This window comes from Syngnathus leptorhynchus, chromosome 17 (assembly GCF_054491065.1).
Source record: "Syngnathus leptorhynchus isolate UIUO chromosome 17, UIUO_Slep, whole genome shotgun sequence".
In the NCBI taxonomy this organism is placed as follows: domain Eukaryota; kingdom Metazoa; phylum Chordata; class Actinopteri; order Syngnathiformes; family Syngnathidae; genus Syngnathus; species Syngnathus leptorhynchus.
In genome coordinates this window covers 5,426,576-5,444,693 of record NC_141211.1, presented here as the reverse complement: position 1 = coordinate 5,444,693, position 18,118 = coordinate 5,426,576, and the positions used below count along the sequence as shown (strand labels likewise).

The following is an 18,118-nucleotide window of genomic DNA, read 5'->3' as shown; positions in this document are numbered from 1 at the left end:
GTGGCTTAAGAGGAGATGAGAGGCAGCCCTGCCGTGTCATCGGCTGCTCAAGTGTTTTAGTGACAGATTACAGGAAGCAGTCTTTAGGCCTGAGCATGGGAGCCATAGAAAGCAGAAATGTCTTTTTGTGCCCCCTTGGCTCGGAATGTCCACTATCTCCAGGGACCAATATCAAATTCTCCTCTAATACGCATTCCTGTGTAAGGTCAGGGGGGAAAATCTACCAAGTGTCCTAAAGATGAGACACACCACATTGTGAGCTCGTGATGCAGACAAACATTTCATGGACCACAGGAACTCTTCTGTCAAGACAAATAGAAAAGTCAGATTGCATATGTTTCTCTTGGTCACTTTCTACTTGCATGAAAAGATGATTTGCGCAATAGTCAGTCTTCACATTGTCACTATCTCCCTGCGATTACTGAGTGATTGTCTGTGAATCCCAACATTTTTTGTCTCAAGGGAATCCCCCTTCAATACGGAAATCCACAACACAGGTGCCACCTGCCCCTACCCCCCCCCCCCCCTCCCAATGAGGAAAAGCTAAACTAAACATTTACACCAATTTCCCTCCACCTCCTTTGCATTTTATGAGATGGACTTTGGTTTTGGAGCACATTTCTGACAAGTCCATTCATCACTCCACCATCAATATTGCTGCAGGCTCATTAGGGAAAACAATCCAATACTATAATTAGGCTTCAATGGAACTAGGCCACAAAGACCTGTTTGCTGTATGATATACGTTGTTGATTTCTAAGAGGGACAGTGTACGTATGAATGTGTTGCAGGCATCGGATGGTCATTCAGGCAGCCATGCGAGGACAGCGCGTTGTGGAGAGCCTATGCAAGTGCTGGAACCCGACTTTGTGTCTGCTGGTGACCTTGCTTGGATCCCTTGTTTTGGTGGCTCTCAGTGTACTCTTGCGATTAGGTGAGTACGTGCCAAATATTAATTCTGCTCGTTACACTTTTGATTTGTTGACATGTGCTGTACTCTATTTTCAGGAGACATCAAAATAAGTAGACGTGCTGCATCTAGTAAGTAACTTGATAACATTTTGGTGTTTATTAAAGGGGAAGTCAAACAAAAAAATTATTCTTCGGAATAATATGTCGTATGCAGCCCAATTAGTATGTTCTGATTAATCTTGCGTCTGTGGAATATAAATTAAACATGCAAATTGCAAAAAAAGCCGCCTGAAAAATAAAACTCTGCAGCTATGAAATTTGAATACTCCGAGTAGTATCCCATTTGAAATCCAAGTTTCACTGACTAAACAAAAGGGAGACTCCTGTGAATGACCTAGATTGAATGTGAATCATGTGATCTAAACAAATATGCTTCCAAAGTCTTTGTGAGGTGTTGAAACCAAACAAGCCTTCAGGCATGATCTCATTGGTAGACGTAGACACATCTTCGCTCACAAAATAACAAAGCCCAAAAAAAAACCCCAACTCATTTTTACCGCTTCATTTCTTTTTCAGCCAATGAGCAGCATAACCCAGTGAGGAAGTATTACCAAGGTAAGCATGGACTATCAAGATGCTCCTGCCATCGAGTCTCGTGTTCTGGAAGAAAGTGTCCACATCTAGGCCATGCCATAGAATACTGAATACTATTCGTCACTGTTAAAAAAAAGACAATAACAAGTGCCTTGGGCTTTCCAAATGTGCTCAACACTATTTTACCTAGCAATTTTCATGGGATGAGATACGGGAGCATATTGTTGAAGTATACCATGACAAGAATTTTTTTTTGTCCTTAAGTCAGTCAAATCATTCATTATGGAAAACTGTTCACCTCTTTAAAATGTTTTCATTTAGCAAGATACAATTTTGTTGAACCAACAAAAATAATACATGTAACACTTTTGTTGAAAAATGAGACACCGTTGTTAGTTTTTGCGTAGGGAGAAGATACTTGCATGCAGGTCACTTTTTTTTTTTATCATTATAAAAAGACTGATATCAGACAACACGTGTCTAGGAATTTCGATGAGCGCATTTTCCCAATTTGGAATAATCCTCGTAAACAGGGGGATCTAATTAATTTTTTTTTGTCCAAAGTGCGACTGACAGACGGGCCTAACAGGTGCGAGGGCCGCGTGGAAGTCTACTACAATGACAACTGGGGCACCGTGTGTGACGATGACTGGGACATGCTTGATGCCCAAGTTGTGTGTCATCAACTGGACTGCGGAGTGGCTGTGGCCATGGGCAGCACGTCTCCCTATGGACAAACATATCTCCCCATCGTACTGGATAATGTGGACTGCCAGGGTTGGGAAACAAACCTGGGTCACTGTGACAGTCTGGGCTGGGGTATACACAACTGTTACCATTATGAGGATGTGTCCATCACATGTCGAGGTAAAGTACAGTGACGTTGAAGCGTCAGAGCAGAGAATAAAATGTGATTTTTTTATTTTTATCTTGCTGTTAGAACCACTGGTGGTAGGAGCAAAAGCATCAGGGGGTATTACAACAGCACCTCCCAAGAATGCAATTTTAGGTAAGCACTGCTGCCTTCCTTGTATCGGATATCAAAATTGCCATTGCTGTTTATTAAATTTGTTATGGCATAGACCAGTTTTTTTTTTCTTCATAAATATATATGATTTTGGAATTGTTAATAATATTTATGATATTGTTTTATGATGACTTTGCAAATTCTTCATGAAACGTATCTGTTCTCGTCTTTAGACGGCACCGTACGTCTTGTGGAGGGAAAGGACTCCTGCCAGGGCCGGGTGGAGATCTACTACAAGGGACGCTGGGGGACGGTGTGCGATGATGATTGGGACGCCAGGGAAGCCGAAGTCGTTTGCCGCCAGTTAGGTTGCGGCCAAGTCGTGTCGGCTCACACCAACTCCTACTTTGGTTACGGCACCGGCCATATTCTTCTGGACAACATCAACTGCATTGGCAGTGAGGAGCAACTCACTCAATGTGCAAATCTTGGTTGGAGCAACCACAACTGTGGGCATCATGAAGATGCTGGCATCACCTGCTCTGGTATGTTATTACATACAATACACAAGTGGATGCAACAACTTATCATACATTTAGAAATACTTCAAACTATTGCATACTTAGGTACAGGACCCACCCCAACTGTGCCTCCAGTTGACCCGTTCACTGAAAGCCTAGGGTCCACCCGGTCCACGCAGGAAACAGCAGGTATAGTATTTGCATGTACTATAGTGTATTCCAATCCATTGCATTTGCTATGATATTCAGTATGAGCATGTTCCATATGAAAATGGTTTCAAGTGAATTCTGCCAAAGATTATTCAACTATAATACAAGTGACCACAAGACAATGGCAAGCAAAAATGTTATATTTACAAAAGTGATAAAACCGCACTGGGTGGCGGGTGGAGTGCAGCAAATAAAAATATTACTTTAATTTGATAAGTAGTGCCCACGCAGCTATGAACTAAGATTGAACTACATAGACGTGCACTTCTGTTGGTGACCAAAAGGGGGGAACATTTCTCCCTTAAATTTCTTGCACTGTATAAACATAACACTATGCTGTTATATTTGCATCTTTTTTTTTTTCAGCAACAAATGTTGACGTCACAGCTACAGAACTCATAACAAGTATTCAGACCGCCCCTCAAACTAAAGGTACTTGTCAAGCTGGTATGGCGATATGCTTAATTTTAACTGTACCCGTTGAATTACCATTTAAAAAAAAAAAAAAAAAATGTGTTTCTGCACAGCTCCAATGGCTATTCGCGTGGTGAACGGATACGACAGCTGCCAGGGTCGCGTGGAAGTGCAGTACAATAACGTATGGGGCACTGTTTGTGATGATGGCTGGCACATGGCCAATGCCGTAGTGGTATGTAGGCAGCTGGGCTGCGGCATGGCTCTTGAAGCCAAATCACAGGCCTTTTTTGGCTATGGTTCCGGTCCCATCCTGCTGGACAATGTACATTGTACTGGTGAAGAAACACATCTGTCCAGGTGCATCCATTCCGGTGTGGGGCAACACAACTGTGGCCATCATGAGGATGCTGGAGTTATTTGTACACGTAAGGGCTTGACTTGAACTTTTTGACACGACAGGTCAAATGTGTTTAAAAGAAAATGCATATAAAGTTGGGAATTTGGATCCATCTCAATCGTCAGTGTTTGCGCATCTGTTCTTTTTTCCAGCGGCTATACCCTTCAGTGGATTTGCCCGTGATTTTAGCATAATAGATGAGATGGCCACCGACGACCCCACCACCTCCATGCCTGAAGGCAAGTCTACATTTCATTGACATAGTATAAAGAAAAACACTTTTTTAAATGCATTAATGCTTGACTTAAACTATTTTTCTTTCTGTAGGAACACTAAGGCTGGTCGATGGTGAGCATGAATGCGAAGGTCGCTTGGAGATGTACTTAAATTCTGGATGGGGCACAGTGTGTGACGATGCATGGGACATCCCCGACGCCAAGGTTGTCTGCCGCCAGGTCGGATGTGGGGACGCCGTCGTGGCGTGGGGGGAAGCGCACTTTGGCCAAGGGACGGGAACAATCCTATTGGATAATCTTAAGTGCAACGGTAGCGAAGTCTCCCTGTGGAATTGCTCTCATATAGCCTGGAACGTGCACAACTGTGACCACTCAGAAGATGCTGGTGTCACCTGCTCACTGTTATGACTTTAAAAGAAGCGCTCCTACCGAATAGGTCGAGTCATTGCAGCAATACTGGACTTGTAAATAAAAATGTAAATAACTGCGGTAACATGGCAACGGGAATATTCCGCTACCGTTGGAATTCATGCATCACGTAATAACTAGCGACAACATACGATAAAAAAAAAAGACACCTCGGAATGGTAACGTCCAGCGTCTATTAAGCACTTTACAATTCACTAGGAGAAGTTTTATTCCATCCGCACAAATTTTGGTCACCAAATTCGACAGCGAATGTACCACATGGAAGAATGTAAAAGGGCAAAGAAGAACAATAACAACAATGCTATGAGCAAATATAAGCATGCAGAAATAACTAGCTTGTGAATATAATGTATTGCTCCCCCCCTTGAAAACTAAATTATATTTGTGTTTTTTTTTTTAATCTCAGATATACATGTATTGCATAAACAATAAAAAGAATTTGGACAAAAATAAATCTTATTTTTAAATACACCCTGTACTATCTTCTTGATGTTTGAGCATGGAATGCTCTCGTTACATTGTACTAGTTGTAACGTAGCGCGGAGGGGAGGGGGGGGGGGGGGGGTTGTCATGCCAGGCCCGTTACATCACGACACGAGGACACGCCCAGGTGGGCGGTAACAAGTCCGTAGAAAGTGCTCCAAGTGGGAGGGGTGTCCCGTCCGCAAGGCCCACACAGTCAGACGGCAGGCAGCAGCTGCGACGAAAGGAGCGCATAACGTTACAGCCTCCATTTAAAAGAAGAAGAAAAAAGACACACTCACACAGCGACACATTTGTAAGCGAAAGAAATACGTTCCACATAACGACAGCGAGCTCAACATCCAACATGGTGGACCGCGAGCAACTGGTGCAGAAGGCCAGGCTGGCCGAGCAAGCTGAGAGATATGACGATATGGCAGCTGCCATGAAGTCGGTAAGTAGCCCTTCTCGGAATTGACCTTTACTTTTTTTTTTTTTCTTTGCCTGATATGTCATTCATTTCCCCGTACGCATACATGTGCATGCGCAATGGAGCAAAAGCACGCCCATGAAAGATCCTGCCTGACTGGGTGGGCAAGAGCGCAAGGTGTCTTGTCATGATCAGACATAACGGAATAACCCACACACAATTGGTGGGTGAAGGTTACAATTAAAAACCGCAATTTTATTTAAAAAAAAAAAAGAACAAAACAAAACCGTGAGATTGGTTGCATGCGGAAAAATTACGCTTTGGATAATATTATTTGGATAAGGGGGGGCTTGCAAGGCCCATGAAGACCCTGTTCGCATTCTAGCCTTGTCATAATGCTAGAAGGGGAGAACACCGCGCTACGATTTGGCTCATTTGGGGTTCAGTCATTCATTTGGAGTATTAATAGTTCTGGTAGCGGTCTGTGGTCGTGAGAATGCGGACCGCTTGATCTTGGGGCGGTGCCTTTCTGCCAGGCTCCCTTTTTACGGTCTGTGTGCGTGCGTGCGTGCGTGGTCGTGTAGGCAGCGCCCCCCCCCCAAACCATCACCACCCAATAGTGACAACATGAATCGACGTCTAATGTCATGTTTTACAATGACACCTCTTCGAATATCGTTCGAGGTGCGCCGATCATCAATACCGCGTCAAAGAATCGCGTTTACGTGTATCGATTAAAGCGGATTTAGCACTTTTTCACGACGGGTGCGGGTTTGACGCATTACGAAGCGCAATTTTGGCTCAAGGTGGATCGCAATCGATTCTGGCGCAGATGTGCGCAAGATAAGCGCTCCTTTTTTTTTTTGTAGACGTGGGTGTTGGTGGACCGCTGGACGCGCAGCCCCCCCCCCCCTTCCCTCCCTCCCCATCTCCGGCTCTCTTAATTGTCATATTGCAGCAAAAAACGGTCGAACTGTCGCATGACGAAAAGTGCAACTGCATTAATCATCGATTTGGTAGATTTGGCAACCGCATATTCGTGCACCCTCGGCCTTTCTCGGCCCTGCAAGCCATTCAGTAGGTACGCACAGAGGCGTGCCGCAGCATCTGGCAAGATGCAGCACAGGCTCACCCGTAGTGCACCATTTCACGAGCAGCATATTGTCTGGGCGACTACAGTAGCTACGTCAATCATAAAAGCATTTTGAAGGAAGTCTTATAGATAAATACAGATAGGCATGCTTTATTATTCCCGTTAATATATTTATTAATTGTCATTGATTTTTTTTTTTTTTTTTAATCCCACAGCAACCCTGCTAGTTCAAGAAGCTAATATATGTAAGAAAAAAAAAAAAAAGCCTATCTTCAGCATGTCAAGTGTTGCTATGGTAATTGTCCATAATGTTCCAAGGACTGTGGCTCCACCCCGTCCCATTTATGCAGAGTCAGAGTGAAAGCGGTCGGTGTGCCAGTGCCAGTGTCTTCTCTGCAGCACTGCATGGGCAGAAGGAAGGGGTGTGTCTGCACTCTGCAGCCTCACCCATCATTTAAAGTGGGGAATCCCTTGCCGCCGCTGTGGACATGGCAACCGCCTTTACTCAAAACAAAAACTATGGCTGGTCAACGTTCGGGATACAGGGACAAGAGCCGCAAATGTTCATCTGTTGACTACTTGTCTAATGACATTGGCTGTGTTTTAGGGACAATTACAGAAGTTATGAACAGAACACAATTTACTAGAAGAAGAAGGCAAGCTCAGTTACTTTACCGCTATGTGTTTTATGATGATTGTACAAATTACATATTCTTTCATGCATGCAATCGAACTTCTATTGAGGTTAAATGGTGTGAGGAGAAAGACCCCATGCAGACCCTTTTTGGCTGCATTCCTGATAGCTCATTTTGATACTAAGATCATAAACAGCCTTGAAATTGGACAAATGCAAAACGTAGGGATGATAAAGAAACAATAAATTCACCCGGCACTCCCTCAAAGCAAACAAAGTCCAAGAGAAATTCAAAAGTCCACAAGGAATCAATGGCAGCATTCATTTCTTGGTTTAGCACATCAAATAGAGCGAAGATAACTTGAAATAAAGCAATGATGGAAATCTTTAAGTCACAAATGAGCTGAAAATAATAATAATAATACACCGATCAATAAGATTTCAATTAGAGATGTACATAGTCCATATTGTGCAAGCTTTTTTACGTCATTTTTGGAATCCAAAACACATAAAGCCAACTCAAATGAATAATGAGCATATCCAGAAGTAATTCCCTCATAGTCAGAGGTTCTGGGTATGAATCTCAGCTTTTTTTTTTTTTTCTTCCCCTCCCACATCTCCCTCTTTCTTCAGACTGCAAGCAGTACACTGATTTGCGCACTAATCTCATTTCTTTAAAGTCGTGACTCATATAACGTAATAATCTGACCTTGTGCTTAAGTGTTTGTGATCCTGTTGACCGAGACTTCCTCTCCTTTCCTACGCACATTTGAAATATTTGATCTGCCCAACAACTATACTAGCGTTGTACATGGCAACAAAGTGACACTTGAGCAGCATCCCAACTCTGATGTGCTCCGCCTCCCCCCCTCTTCTTCGCTCTTTGTGGCTAAAGCAACAATCCCTATTCACGCCGCCAGTGACGTCAGGTAGTCCGCTGCGCCTTTGTGCTCTGTTGCTTGAAAAAGAGGGTCAGCAGGGGGGCTTGTCACATCAGCTTAGAAGAGCCTCCAGACTCGGAGCAAATGAGCAAGGAAGGCCGCAGAGTAAGAAGAGAGAAATGGCAGAGTTGGAAGACCTTTCGACGCCTTTGCTATGTGCATCAAAATCTCAATAAATGAAACGTGAGACGCCGGTCAGTGTTTCCCGTATACATTAATGACCAAAGAGAGCTGTCAAAGAGGAAGTTAGATTATCCTTGGTCGTTTGGAGATTCGGATGTGTAAGGACCAGAGTAGGCACAATTGATGAGCATTATGGGTAGACAGACAAAACGCTATTGTCATAGCGGCAGCGTGGCTTCCTGCTCACCCTCGCCATGTTGTTTTTTCTAAAGCTCGTGGCTTCAGCGCCCTGGCTCATTCTTTCCGTATTTCTGTGATTTGTAATTTAAGGGCAGTATAGAAGCATGATGTTGATGTGCTTCCATAATGAGCGATGGGGGGTTGGGTGACTTTCCTCTCTGCTTGGAAGTCAGCTCATTATGCAATTGATGTCATTTTATTGTTTTCTTGCCTTTATATTCTTGCAGTACAGAGGTCATTGGGATTATTGATAAGGCTCTGCACAAAGGAGCGCCATATTGCGTTGACAGATTAAAAATGTCATTATTAAAAACAGAGTCATCACTTTTGTCAAGGCTTTATAAAATATTCAATTCCAGCATTTAGGTCTATCTTGAGTTTTATGTAACGCAATGTCAAAGTGAATAATAGTTGACTTATTACTGGATGAACCTGCCTCTCCAAGTCAATGTTTAACTAAAAAGGAACGGAACCTAAATGGATTTTTGATATGCTAACGCACATGTTGGTATTGAAGCAAAGCATTAAAAAAACAATAATGGAGCAGTATGCATTATTTGAGTACTAATGCAATCCAAATTGTGTTCTATAGGAACATACAATGTATATTTACTTTGATTCTCCACCAGAATTTGGCTTTAGGTTTCTCGAGCTTTAGCATCTGAACCTCTGAAAAAGCCAATATGACAAGAAATCTGAAATTGGTTGATTTGCAGGGATTCCCACCCACACGGCTGCCCGCTGCAGCTTTGTCCACACCAACAGCCATGTCAGCATCCTTTCCACTAGAGATTAGATCAGGGATAAGATTTTGCAGTTGCTATGGAAACAGGCGCTCGTAGCATCAGATTACCTTTTCCTCCTACTTTCGCTCGGTTACAGGTATCCTCACTGCAAAGCGCAGCTCATCCGCAGACAAAAGCCTTTACCTTCCTAGCAAAGACTTCAATCACGTTCCACATATTTGTCTTAAGAAGAGACAATCAGATGGACAAATGTGAAGGCTCATGGCAAGGCGCTTGACATTGACAGAATATGACAAAAAGAAAACCCCGCTTGTCATCTCTGAAGTCACAAACATTTGCTTTTCCATGAACACAATATCAGTAAAAGCACCAAGTTGTTTTGGGCAACATCGTTTCTAGTATAGACATAAAGAGCAAAGTTCACCCCCCCCCCCCCCTCCCGCTTTGCTAATGGAACAGAATTTGGTGGTGAAAAAAGAAAGGCTTTACTCTCTGAAAAGGTCTAAAGACTCCTCTGTGGTGAGGTCCCAGTAGGCTATAAAGGATTAAATCCCTTAGACAGACACGGACGGGCCCATCCGTCAAAACAGCACAAACAAGCGGAGAACGATGACCACAGCCAATCAGCATTCATCACGGACGATGATGTCAGTGAAACGGAAGGCGTGGCTTCCGGTGGCTTGAAAGAACATTTTGAAAAAACAAAATAAAAATAAAATAAAATAAAATCATCGAATTCAACTCATTCAACTCATTTTGTCTGTCAGGTCACAGAGCTGAACGAAGCACTTTCCAACGAAGAGAGGAACCTTCTCTCCGTGGCCTACAAGAACGTGGTCGGCGCCAGGCGCTCGTCCTGGCGCGTCATTTCCAGCATCGAGCAGAAGACGTCCGCCGACGGTAACGAGAAGAAGATCGAAATGGTGCGGGCCTACCGGGAAAAAATTGAGAAGGAGCTGGAGACGGTTTGCCAGGATGTGCTCAACCTCCTCGACAACTTCCTGATCAAGAACTGCAACGAGACGCAGCACGAGAGCAAGGTGTTCTACCTGAAGATGAAGGGCGACTACTACCGCTACCTAGCCGAGGTGGCCACCGGCGAGAAGCGAGCCGCCGTGGTGGAATCCTCCGAGAAGTCCTACAACGAAGCCCACGAGATCAGCAAGGAGCACATGCAGCCCACTCATCCCATCCGCCTGGGCTTGGCTCTCAACTACTCCGTCTTCTACTATGAGATCCAAAACGCCCCGGAGCAAGCGTGCCACCTGGCCAAGACCGCCTTCGACGACGCCATCGCCGAGCTGGACACCCTCAACGAGGACTCCTACAAAGACTCCACTCTCATCATGCAGCTGCTACGAGACAACTTGACGCTGTGGACAAGCGACCAGCAGGACGACGAGGGCGGCGAGGGCAACAACTAAGAAGCCTGCAACCTCGTTCTGCCAAAAACACCACAACAGTCGCGCTCACAAATGACAAAAATAAAATAATACTGAAAAAGTTAGAAATTAAAGCTAAACGGCGGGTGGGGGGGGGGGGGGGGGGGAAAGAGGTGGAACATCCAATGGCAGCCAATGGTACTAACGCGGCTGCCGCTGCTCTTTATTTTTCCACAAACTAAAAGTGAAACGAGTAGGAGAAAAGATCTTAGCTTGAAGTATAAACTACAGTTATTTAAAAAAAATAAAAATAAAAAAAATAATTCAAATCCTCCTTCTTGGTAGCCTCTGCAGCATTTGCTAGAACGCCATTGAGAAAGCGGCGCCAGCCAGCGTCGAGACGGCTGCCGGAGACGGCGGGCGTCATCGTGCAAATGAAGCGGAGGTGTCTCAATTGCAATCGAGCGAGGGAAGGAAGGCAGAAGTATTCCGAAATTGAGTTTGAGGCGAAACAGGGAAAATTTCAGTAACCTTGAATGTCACGGCCTTGCTTGCATACTGCTGATAAATGCGGCGGCGGCTTCTCGGGGTGTCTGTCCACATACGTGCGTACTGACGTGACATCTTTAGTTGCAGCACACTACGGTCGTTGAGTGAAAAGCAGGTTGTCTCCGTTATTGAGGATATAACATGGAGAAGAAGAGAAAAAAAATAATAATCAAAGTGTTCTTTTTGTTTTGCTTTGTGTCAGGTGTGTGTGTGTGTCCAGCTAAGCCACACAAGTCATACTGTAACTAAATAGAAGTTCATCAAGTAATCTTAGTGCAGCTTGTCCCTATCATGTGCTGATGATGTGCTTTATTGAATAAATTAACTGTTTTTGGACACCTAATCCTTAGTGTCAGTATTGTGGTCACTATAATAACCTCAACGAGTTCCCGTTTTGGAGCCGGCGATTATATTCACAGAAGTCACATAGCAAAAAAAAACAACAAAAAAAAGTAGATTGCAAGAAACGGTTCCAGTCTGAAATGGCTTGTGGAAGCACGAGAGCAGCTGAAGCCACGGTTGTTAGCAGAAGGCTCCCTTTGGGCTTTGGGAATTCACTTCACTTCACTATCTGCAGTTTCTTTTTGCCTATGACAGTATTTTGTTTCTTGGGTGTAAGATGAGAACTGCTCCAGTATTCTCCATATTACAGTATTGTGCATGCTGGTGATGTATTTATAGAGTAGCTTCAATTGATTAACTTATATTGTAGATGTTATGTATTCATAGGATATGGGAAAATATTAGACCTTATTTCAGATGATTTTCTATTTATTTCTTTTTATGGCAATTGTTAGCTAGACTTGATTTTCAAATGTCTTTTCTTTACTCCATTTTGCTGAAGTACGCTATACCAAATCAGTAATTGTTACCAATAAATTGATCTGTTACAGACATTACTATGGTCACATGCCCTTCTTGGTAAGGACAAAAAAAAAAAAAAAAAAAAAGGTGCCGTCATTAAATGCATCACAAATCACAAAACACAACTACACTAAAACCTCTCACAGGAAATTAACTAAAATAAATATTAAGATAGGCAAGAAATATTCAAGCAATCTACCAATAATATATCCATGCAAGAAAATAATGATTCATAAAGTATTATTGCATATTAAAGTGAAGGGGGGGGGGCATAATATTAAAAACTGGAAGACTCCATCGAGGCTGACTATTTAAAAACTCATATTAGAGTAAACATGTGATCCAATATAATATATTTAATCTGCAATAATAGTAAACCAATTCAATCATCTCATCCTTCAATTCATATTGATTGCAATCGCAGGAAATATCAGAGTCCAATTTGTCAATCGCAATTAAGAAACATCATGCTATTTTGATGTGTTCATCACGTTTAGAAATGCAAAGTTAAACATTAAAAGAAAATGTTATGCATGCTCGCCTATCCAATGAGCCCCAACACTAAAACTCAATTTGAAGTTACAACCCAAGTAATGGCTGTTCTTACCTTGAAACTGGGAAGAAAAGATGGAAGAAATCAATCACCAAGGTGACTTTCTTTTTATATTCCACAGAGGTGAGCAATAAAATAATAACAATGAGAAAAATAAAACAACAAAAGCCATATTTAGCCATTACTGCAATGAATGAACTGGAAAGAAAAAAAAGCAAGGCAAGGAAATGTTTTCCACTTCTTCCACCAGACTATTTGAAAACAGCTGCTTAAAACTTCCTGGTTGGAAGTTAATCAAGACTGGGCCTTCCATTGGATGACCTTTGCCCTTCAAGGTATAAATTGTTTTTGCAAATCCAGATTTCTTGCTGAACAAAATGAGACTACCCATTCTCGAATGGTCTTTGTTTTGAAGAAGATGACATTTTGTGCTAGTATGATCCAACTCAATGCTTTCAAGTATCCAAATAGAAAACAGTTTAAATCAACGAAGGAAATTGATGATTCTAGTAGAGTGCAAATGATCCACCACCAGGTGTCAGCAGCATTATTTCCCTCTGGGAGAACAGAGAAAAATCAAGATATTCCTCAATACTGTCACAATAGCAAATACAGGAAAGGAACATGCAATGGTTGAGAAGAAGCAGAAGAAGAACCAGGTCATTGCTTCTTCATATGAAGAAGCATTTCCCTGGTGCTGGTTTGATGGGAAGTCGTATGAATCATTTATGCCTGAATTTAAGTGGAAGGAAGAAGTGACTCAGAGGAAATGTTGAAATGCTAAGTGCTTTAGAGACAGCCGGCCAGTTCACCACAAGAGCGCTGGATTGTTCCTCCCCAAACCTATTCCTTGTCTTGTTAAAATTTCACACTGCAATTAATTATATACTTTGTGGTTCCGATGTTACCGAAGGAATCTTAGGTTTGTTATTCTAACAACGCTGACCAATTTTATGAGCAATTCAGCGATCAAAAGTGATATTTATATTCATTAATTTAGATTGTGGTTGAGAAGATGGGTGGTGCCCATTTCGTTTCTGGGGTTAGACACAAACTCTGAAAGCATAAAGAAAAAACTCAAATAAAAGTAAAGACTCAGAGGCCATGAATCATGTGTTATCTGCCCTGTGTAACTATACAACATGCTGGAGGCTGAGTGCATAGCAGAGCGCTCTATAAATAGCTCTGGCCTGCAGCTTCCGAGTCAAGAGTGGGGTTAGCATGTGCATTAGTGGACTAGCACGCAATATGAACACACGAGGAAGAAAACGTACCACGCCGCGGCGGGCGTGGCGGGCCACTCCATCACCAGTTGTGCTGATACATCTTACATTTGATCCGCCTCTGACAGACCATTGCTTTGCACTGGATGACCTCCAATTCTCGAGTCCTCTGAACATTGCTTCATTTGTCTCTTCTATGTATGGGAAGGTTTGAAGAAGTGATGACATCTTGATGGAATATGGAAGTGAGGAAAAAATGATGAAAATAGAGAAATTTGAATGTGTTTTATATTGAAGTGGCACTTAAGCCAAAATGATTCCAAAATGTTCACCAGTGTCCTTTAATCAGCCCCCCGGCTTCCCTTCCAGGCTTTTCACTCCACCATTTGAATGTGTTTTGCGACGGCCTGCAGCTCTTTGACGACGTCAGCGCTCTGTTTCCATGACGACCTGATACATGAGCGTGTGTAAGCAACATATGTGCGAAGAATAACGCACAGTGGTGACACAGAATGGACAAGAACGAATAGCAGTACAAAGTTGTGCATGAAAAAAAGAGAAATATCAGGTATTTTATTTTTAGAAAATGAGCTCAAGGTAGAAATAAAATAGCCCATAAGAGAGACACCGTGGATGTAATTTCGTCTTTATTCTCTGTTGACATTTTGAAAACAACTAAGGATGAAAGCAGCCTATTTGCAGACTTGTAACGGCCATTGTTCTGCTTTTGGGTGTTTTTGAAGTGCGTGCTCTCTAGAGACTTGATATAGAACAGCTTGCGTGAGAGGAGAGTAAAGGAGGAGAGGTGCTCAGCAGAAATAAGGAAAGGAGAACAAAGTATGTGAGCTACAGGAGAAGAAGTACAGCAGAAAACACACACATGCAGTAAAAGGTGGCTTAGCTCAGTGAGTCCAGATGTTGACATTGAAATGATTTTTTTTGGACACAAGCGAGCGAGTCTCATTTCTTCACCACGCCACTTTTGCTGTCCACGGTGACGGGTATTGAGGTCTCTGCAGCCCCGATGGCCGGCTTGGCCAGTGGGGCTTCTACGGTCAAGACACCCTCGGGAGACAGCGAGGAGGTGACCTTTTCTATGTTGGCGCTGGAAGGGAGGCTGTCAGAAAAGAAAAAAAAAACATTATTAAGGCGTAGTCTATTACAAGAAAAGAGAAAAACTGACATGAGGTTATTTACTGAAACATTAAGCTTCAAATACTCCTGACAAAAATATAGAATAATTCTCACCCTGCAATCATCCAATATATTTGTGAATATTTGAAAGCCCAAATAGCTCTTGAGTACTGAATAAGTATAGCTGAATATTTTTTAAATTATTATTTTTACTTTGTAAAACGTTCTAAAGTAAACTGTGTGGCCTCTGGATGGCAGCAAAACCAAAGCAAAAACAAGTGGAGGCATTGAAAACGGGGATTCTCATTTTATTTTGGTCATAGAGGGATTTTTTTTTTATTATTTAAAAAAAAATAGCACTTCATTCCTATAATCAAACCCTCTTTGCCATAGCAATTAAAAAGTTCCTATTTTTTCAGGTTTTAAAAAGGAGTAAATGCATGAACTACTTACGTATATTTCCTGGTGAAACATCTGGATACAAAACCATGTTCATCTTTTCTCTCCTCATGTTTGCCTATGAATCAAACAAGAAGATGATTAATAATAATAATACCTTCCAACTGAGACTGCAAATGGCGTTTTCCTGCAAATATGCATAAATGCTCCACTTGTGAGGTAATGCGAGATCATGAGCTCATGTACCACCAATGCTGCATTCTCTTCATGTTTCTGTATTTATAGTCTGCAGAGTATCTGTGTGTTCCACTTCAAGAACCCCCCTCTGACTGGATAGGAATCTCCAAGAATGTTGGGGAGCCCTGTATTTGGGTTGGTGAACCCTTCTCTGCAGTCAACTGGTGACAAGTGACATCATTTCAGGACAGGTGCATGAAAGTGTATGTTCCCTTCAGGTCATCTCCACACAGTTGAAAATGATTCTAACAACTAACATTTAATTCATGTGTTTGAGTGTTTGTTGTGGTAACAACTGTGAGTGGCTCTCATGGACACTTCTTGTCAAGTCTTGTCCAAGTCACCGATCACCTTTCAGTATGGTTAACATTATAGCAGATGGTCTTTGTTTTCTTTTGACATAAGTGAACAGAAGGCTGCAAATTCCATTGTGGCTTTGTTTATATTTGGTGCCCTGGCCGACTATGTGGAGTGTATCAGATGTCAAAGCCTGGATAAGATCCAGATATTCTTTTAAACCTTCATCCAAGAACATGCTACTTTGCCAATTACCAAAAAGTGAGAAGTCAGAGATAAGGAAGTCATCCAACTGACACGTTTTTTTTGTCTCAGCAAAAACGCCCACACCCACAAGCACGCTGGAAAACATCGATGCATTGTTCCAAGGCGTTATGTAACTAGAACTTTCCAGAACAGTTAAGATGTTAGGAGAAGCACGGATTTGGGATTGGTCCTGCACAGTCTAATAAAAACCAATACAAGTAACGCATACAAAGATGTGTGTCAATCTCGATACACATGGTCCTAAACTAAATGAGATCTTACCAGTAATCTCCACCACTCCATCCTTGGTCTTGATCACCAGCTCTTCAGGTGAGAATTGGTTGACATCCAGAGAGACTTTCCAGTTATCTTGGGTCTGCTTGATCTCCGATATGCCCGTACTCATCTGGCGGGACAGGGCTCGGGCCTGCTGGGCCATCACGGCGCCGGGGTACATCATCTCGGGGATCATCATGGAAGCGGGCCGCATGTAGCCCGGCCAGTGGGTGCAGGGGTAGGAAGCCAAGTCTTCCACCGGGGCGGGCATGCCGAAGGTCTGGTCGAAGATGCGGCTTTGCCAGTCGCGGAAGGGGTCCCAGCTTGGGCTGCGGACCAGAGTGAAAGGAATGCGTCTTTCTGCCATGATGAACCAAGGTGAGCTACTGCTGTGGTGCACTTTGGCCTTCCTCACTGACAATGTTTGGGCCACCTAGTATTTATACGACGGCCGATAGCAGCCCTCCTTTTTCCACTCCCCTCTACACATTGGTGGAAGTTACCAGAACATCTATTTGTGGCAGAAGGGAGCACTTCAATGGAATCCAGGAGGAAGGCCCTCCCCAAATGACAGCTGACCGCTGCACTGTTAACCCTCCCTCCCTCTCTATCTGCTGAAAAGAAAGAACAAAAAGGATTTGAGTCGCCCATTTGTTTCAATTTATTGTCAGGAATATGAAGTTGTGGGCTACAAAGAAGGTGTCAATGGATGAAAAGGGGCAGTGGTATATTCGGAATAAATTAAGGATGGGCTTTTTTTTTTATTTTATTTGGGGTTTTACAAGTTGATGACATAAGACATGAAAAAGTGGGAGGAAGACTTTGTGGTGGAGCTTGACTCGTTTTGCTTCTGTAAATGAACATGGACCAGGTTAGTACAGATCCTGACTCAGTCTCTGCTCAGCTTGGCTTTTAGACTTTATAGGCAAAAGTATTGGGACACTTTGCCAAGGATGACAAATGATGAAAATGTGGAATACGTTTCAACTTCTCAAATGCTGAACAGCTTTTAAAATAGGGTTTTGAGGTCTGGACTTTGCACCAAAGCATGAAAACAATTCTATTTTTTGTAAAATGTGGGATACAGTGGAATATAGACTTTGGAAGGAGACTGTTAGTCATGTATTGAACCACTCCATGAAATAATGACGGGGGTTCAATCGAACAATCGTTAACATAGAAGAGTGCATCTTCAGCCAGACGGCTTATATGGAAGTCTTCCAACTAAGCAACATGGATGCATACAGTCCATTTTCACAACAGCAGCCGAAGTGTGATTCGACCAACTTTGTGGCTAAAAACAAGTTCAATAACTTCAAATAATAAATAGTCCAATAAATAAATAAATACATAAATAAATAAATAAATAAATGTCAATAAATAAATAAATACATTAAATAGTCATTTCACAAAACATGTGCATGGAAAGTTTTGCAGTAGGTTTTCCTGTACAGTGCCAGGCCAGCCTCATTGGTACTTAGATGGAAAGCGACATCTTGAAATACATTTCATCTAATTTGCTTGTGGCTGGCTGGCATACCATAATAGTAATATCCTAAAAGATTCATTAGGGCCACATCCCATCCCATGACAAAAGGCTTCCCGA

General features: G+C 42.6%; 4 protein-coding genes across 11 annotated transcripts in view; 2 read left to right on the top strand and 2 right to left on the bottom strand.

Moving 5' to 3' along the window:
- The window catches only part of tspoap1 (TSPO associated protein 1), a 39,590-nt gene extending 26,592 nt beyond the window's left edge, over positions 1–12,998 (bottom strand). For all 8 annotated transcript variants that reach the window (XM_085936662.1, XM_085936666.1, XM_085936667.1 and 5 more), the window contains exon 1: positions 12,755–12,998. The gene's annotated coding sequence lies outside the window, so the exon portion shown is untranslated. The remainder of the gene's footprint in view (positions 1–12,754) is intronic.
- LOC147043359 (scavenger receptor cysteine-rich domain-containing group B protein) lies at positions 987–5,119 on the top strand. Its single transcript, XM_085936672.1, has 10 exons — positions 987–1,041; positions 1,489–1,527; positions 2,071–2,373; positions 2,447–2,515; positions 2,707–3,018; positions 3,100–3,183; positions 3,571–3,636; positions 3,732–4,046; positions 4,171–4,257; positions 4,346–5,119. Exons 1-10 carry the CDS (start codon positions 987–989, stop codon positions 4,660–4,662), a joined length of 1,647 nt encoding a protein of 548 aa, XP_085792798.1. The 3' UTR covers positions 4,663–5,119.
- Positions 5,342–12,373, top strand: ywhag1 (3-monooxygenase/tryptophan 5-monooxygenase activation protein, gamma polypeptide 1). Its single transcript, XM_085936673.1, has 2 exons — positions 5,342–5,599; positions 10,120–12,373. The coding sequence occupies exons 1-2, from the start codon at positions 5,513–5,515 to the stop codon at positions 10,774–10,776; spliced, it is 744 nt and encodes a 247-aa protein (XP_085792799.1). The 5' UTR covers positions 5,342–5,512; the 3' UTR covers positions 10,777–12,373.
- Positions 12,999–13,097: 99 nt separating the features above from the next.
- On the bottom strand, positions 13,098–16,914 carry hspb1 (heat shock protein family B (small) member 1). The gene is made up of 5 exons (XM_085936674.1): positions 16,519–16,914; positions 15,511–15,574; positions 14,256–15,040; positions 13,975–14,151; positions 13,098–13,257 (listed from the first exon to the last, which is right to left on the bottom strand). Exons 1-3 carry the CDS (start codon positions 16,877–16,879, stop codon positions 14,884–14,886), a joined length of 582 nt encoding a protein of 193 aa, XP_085792800.1. The 5' UTR covers positions 16,880–16,914; the 3' UTR covers positions 13,098–13,257; positions 13,975–14,151; positions 14,256–14,883.
- Positions 16,915–18,118: the final 1,204 nt, after the last annotated feature.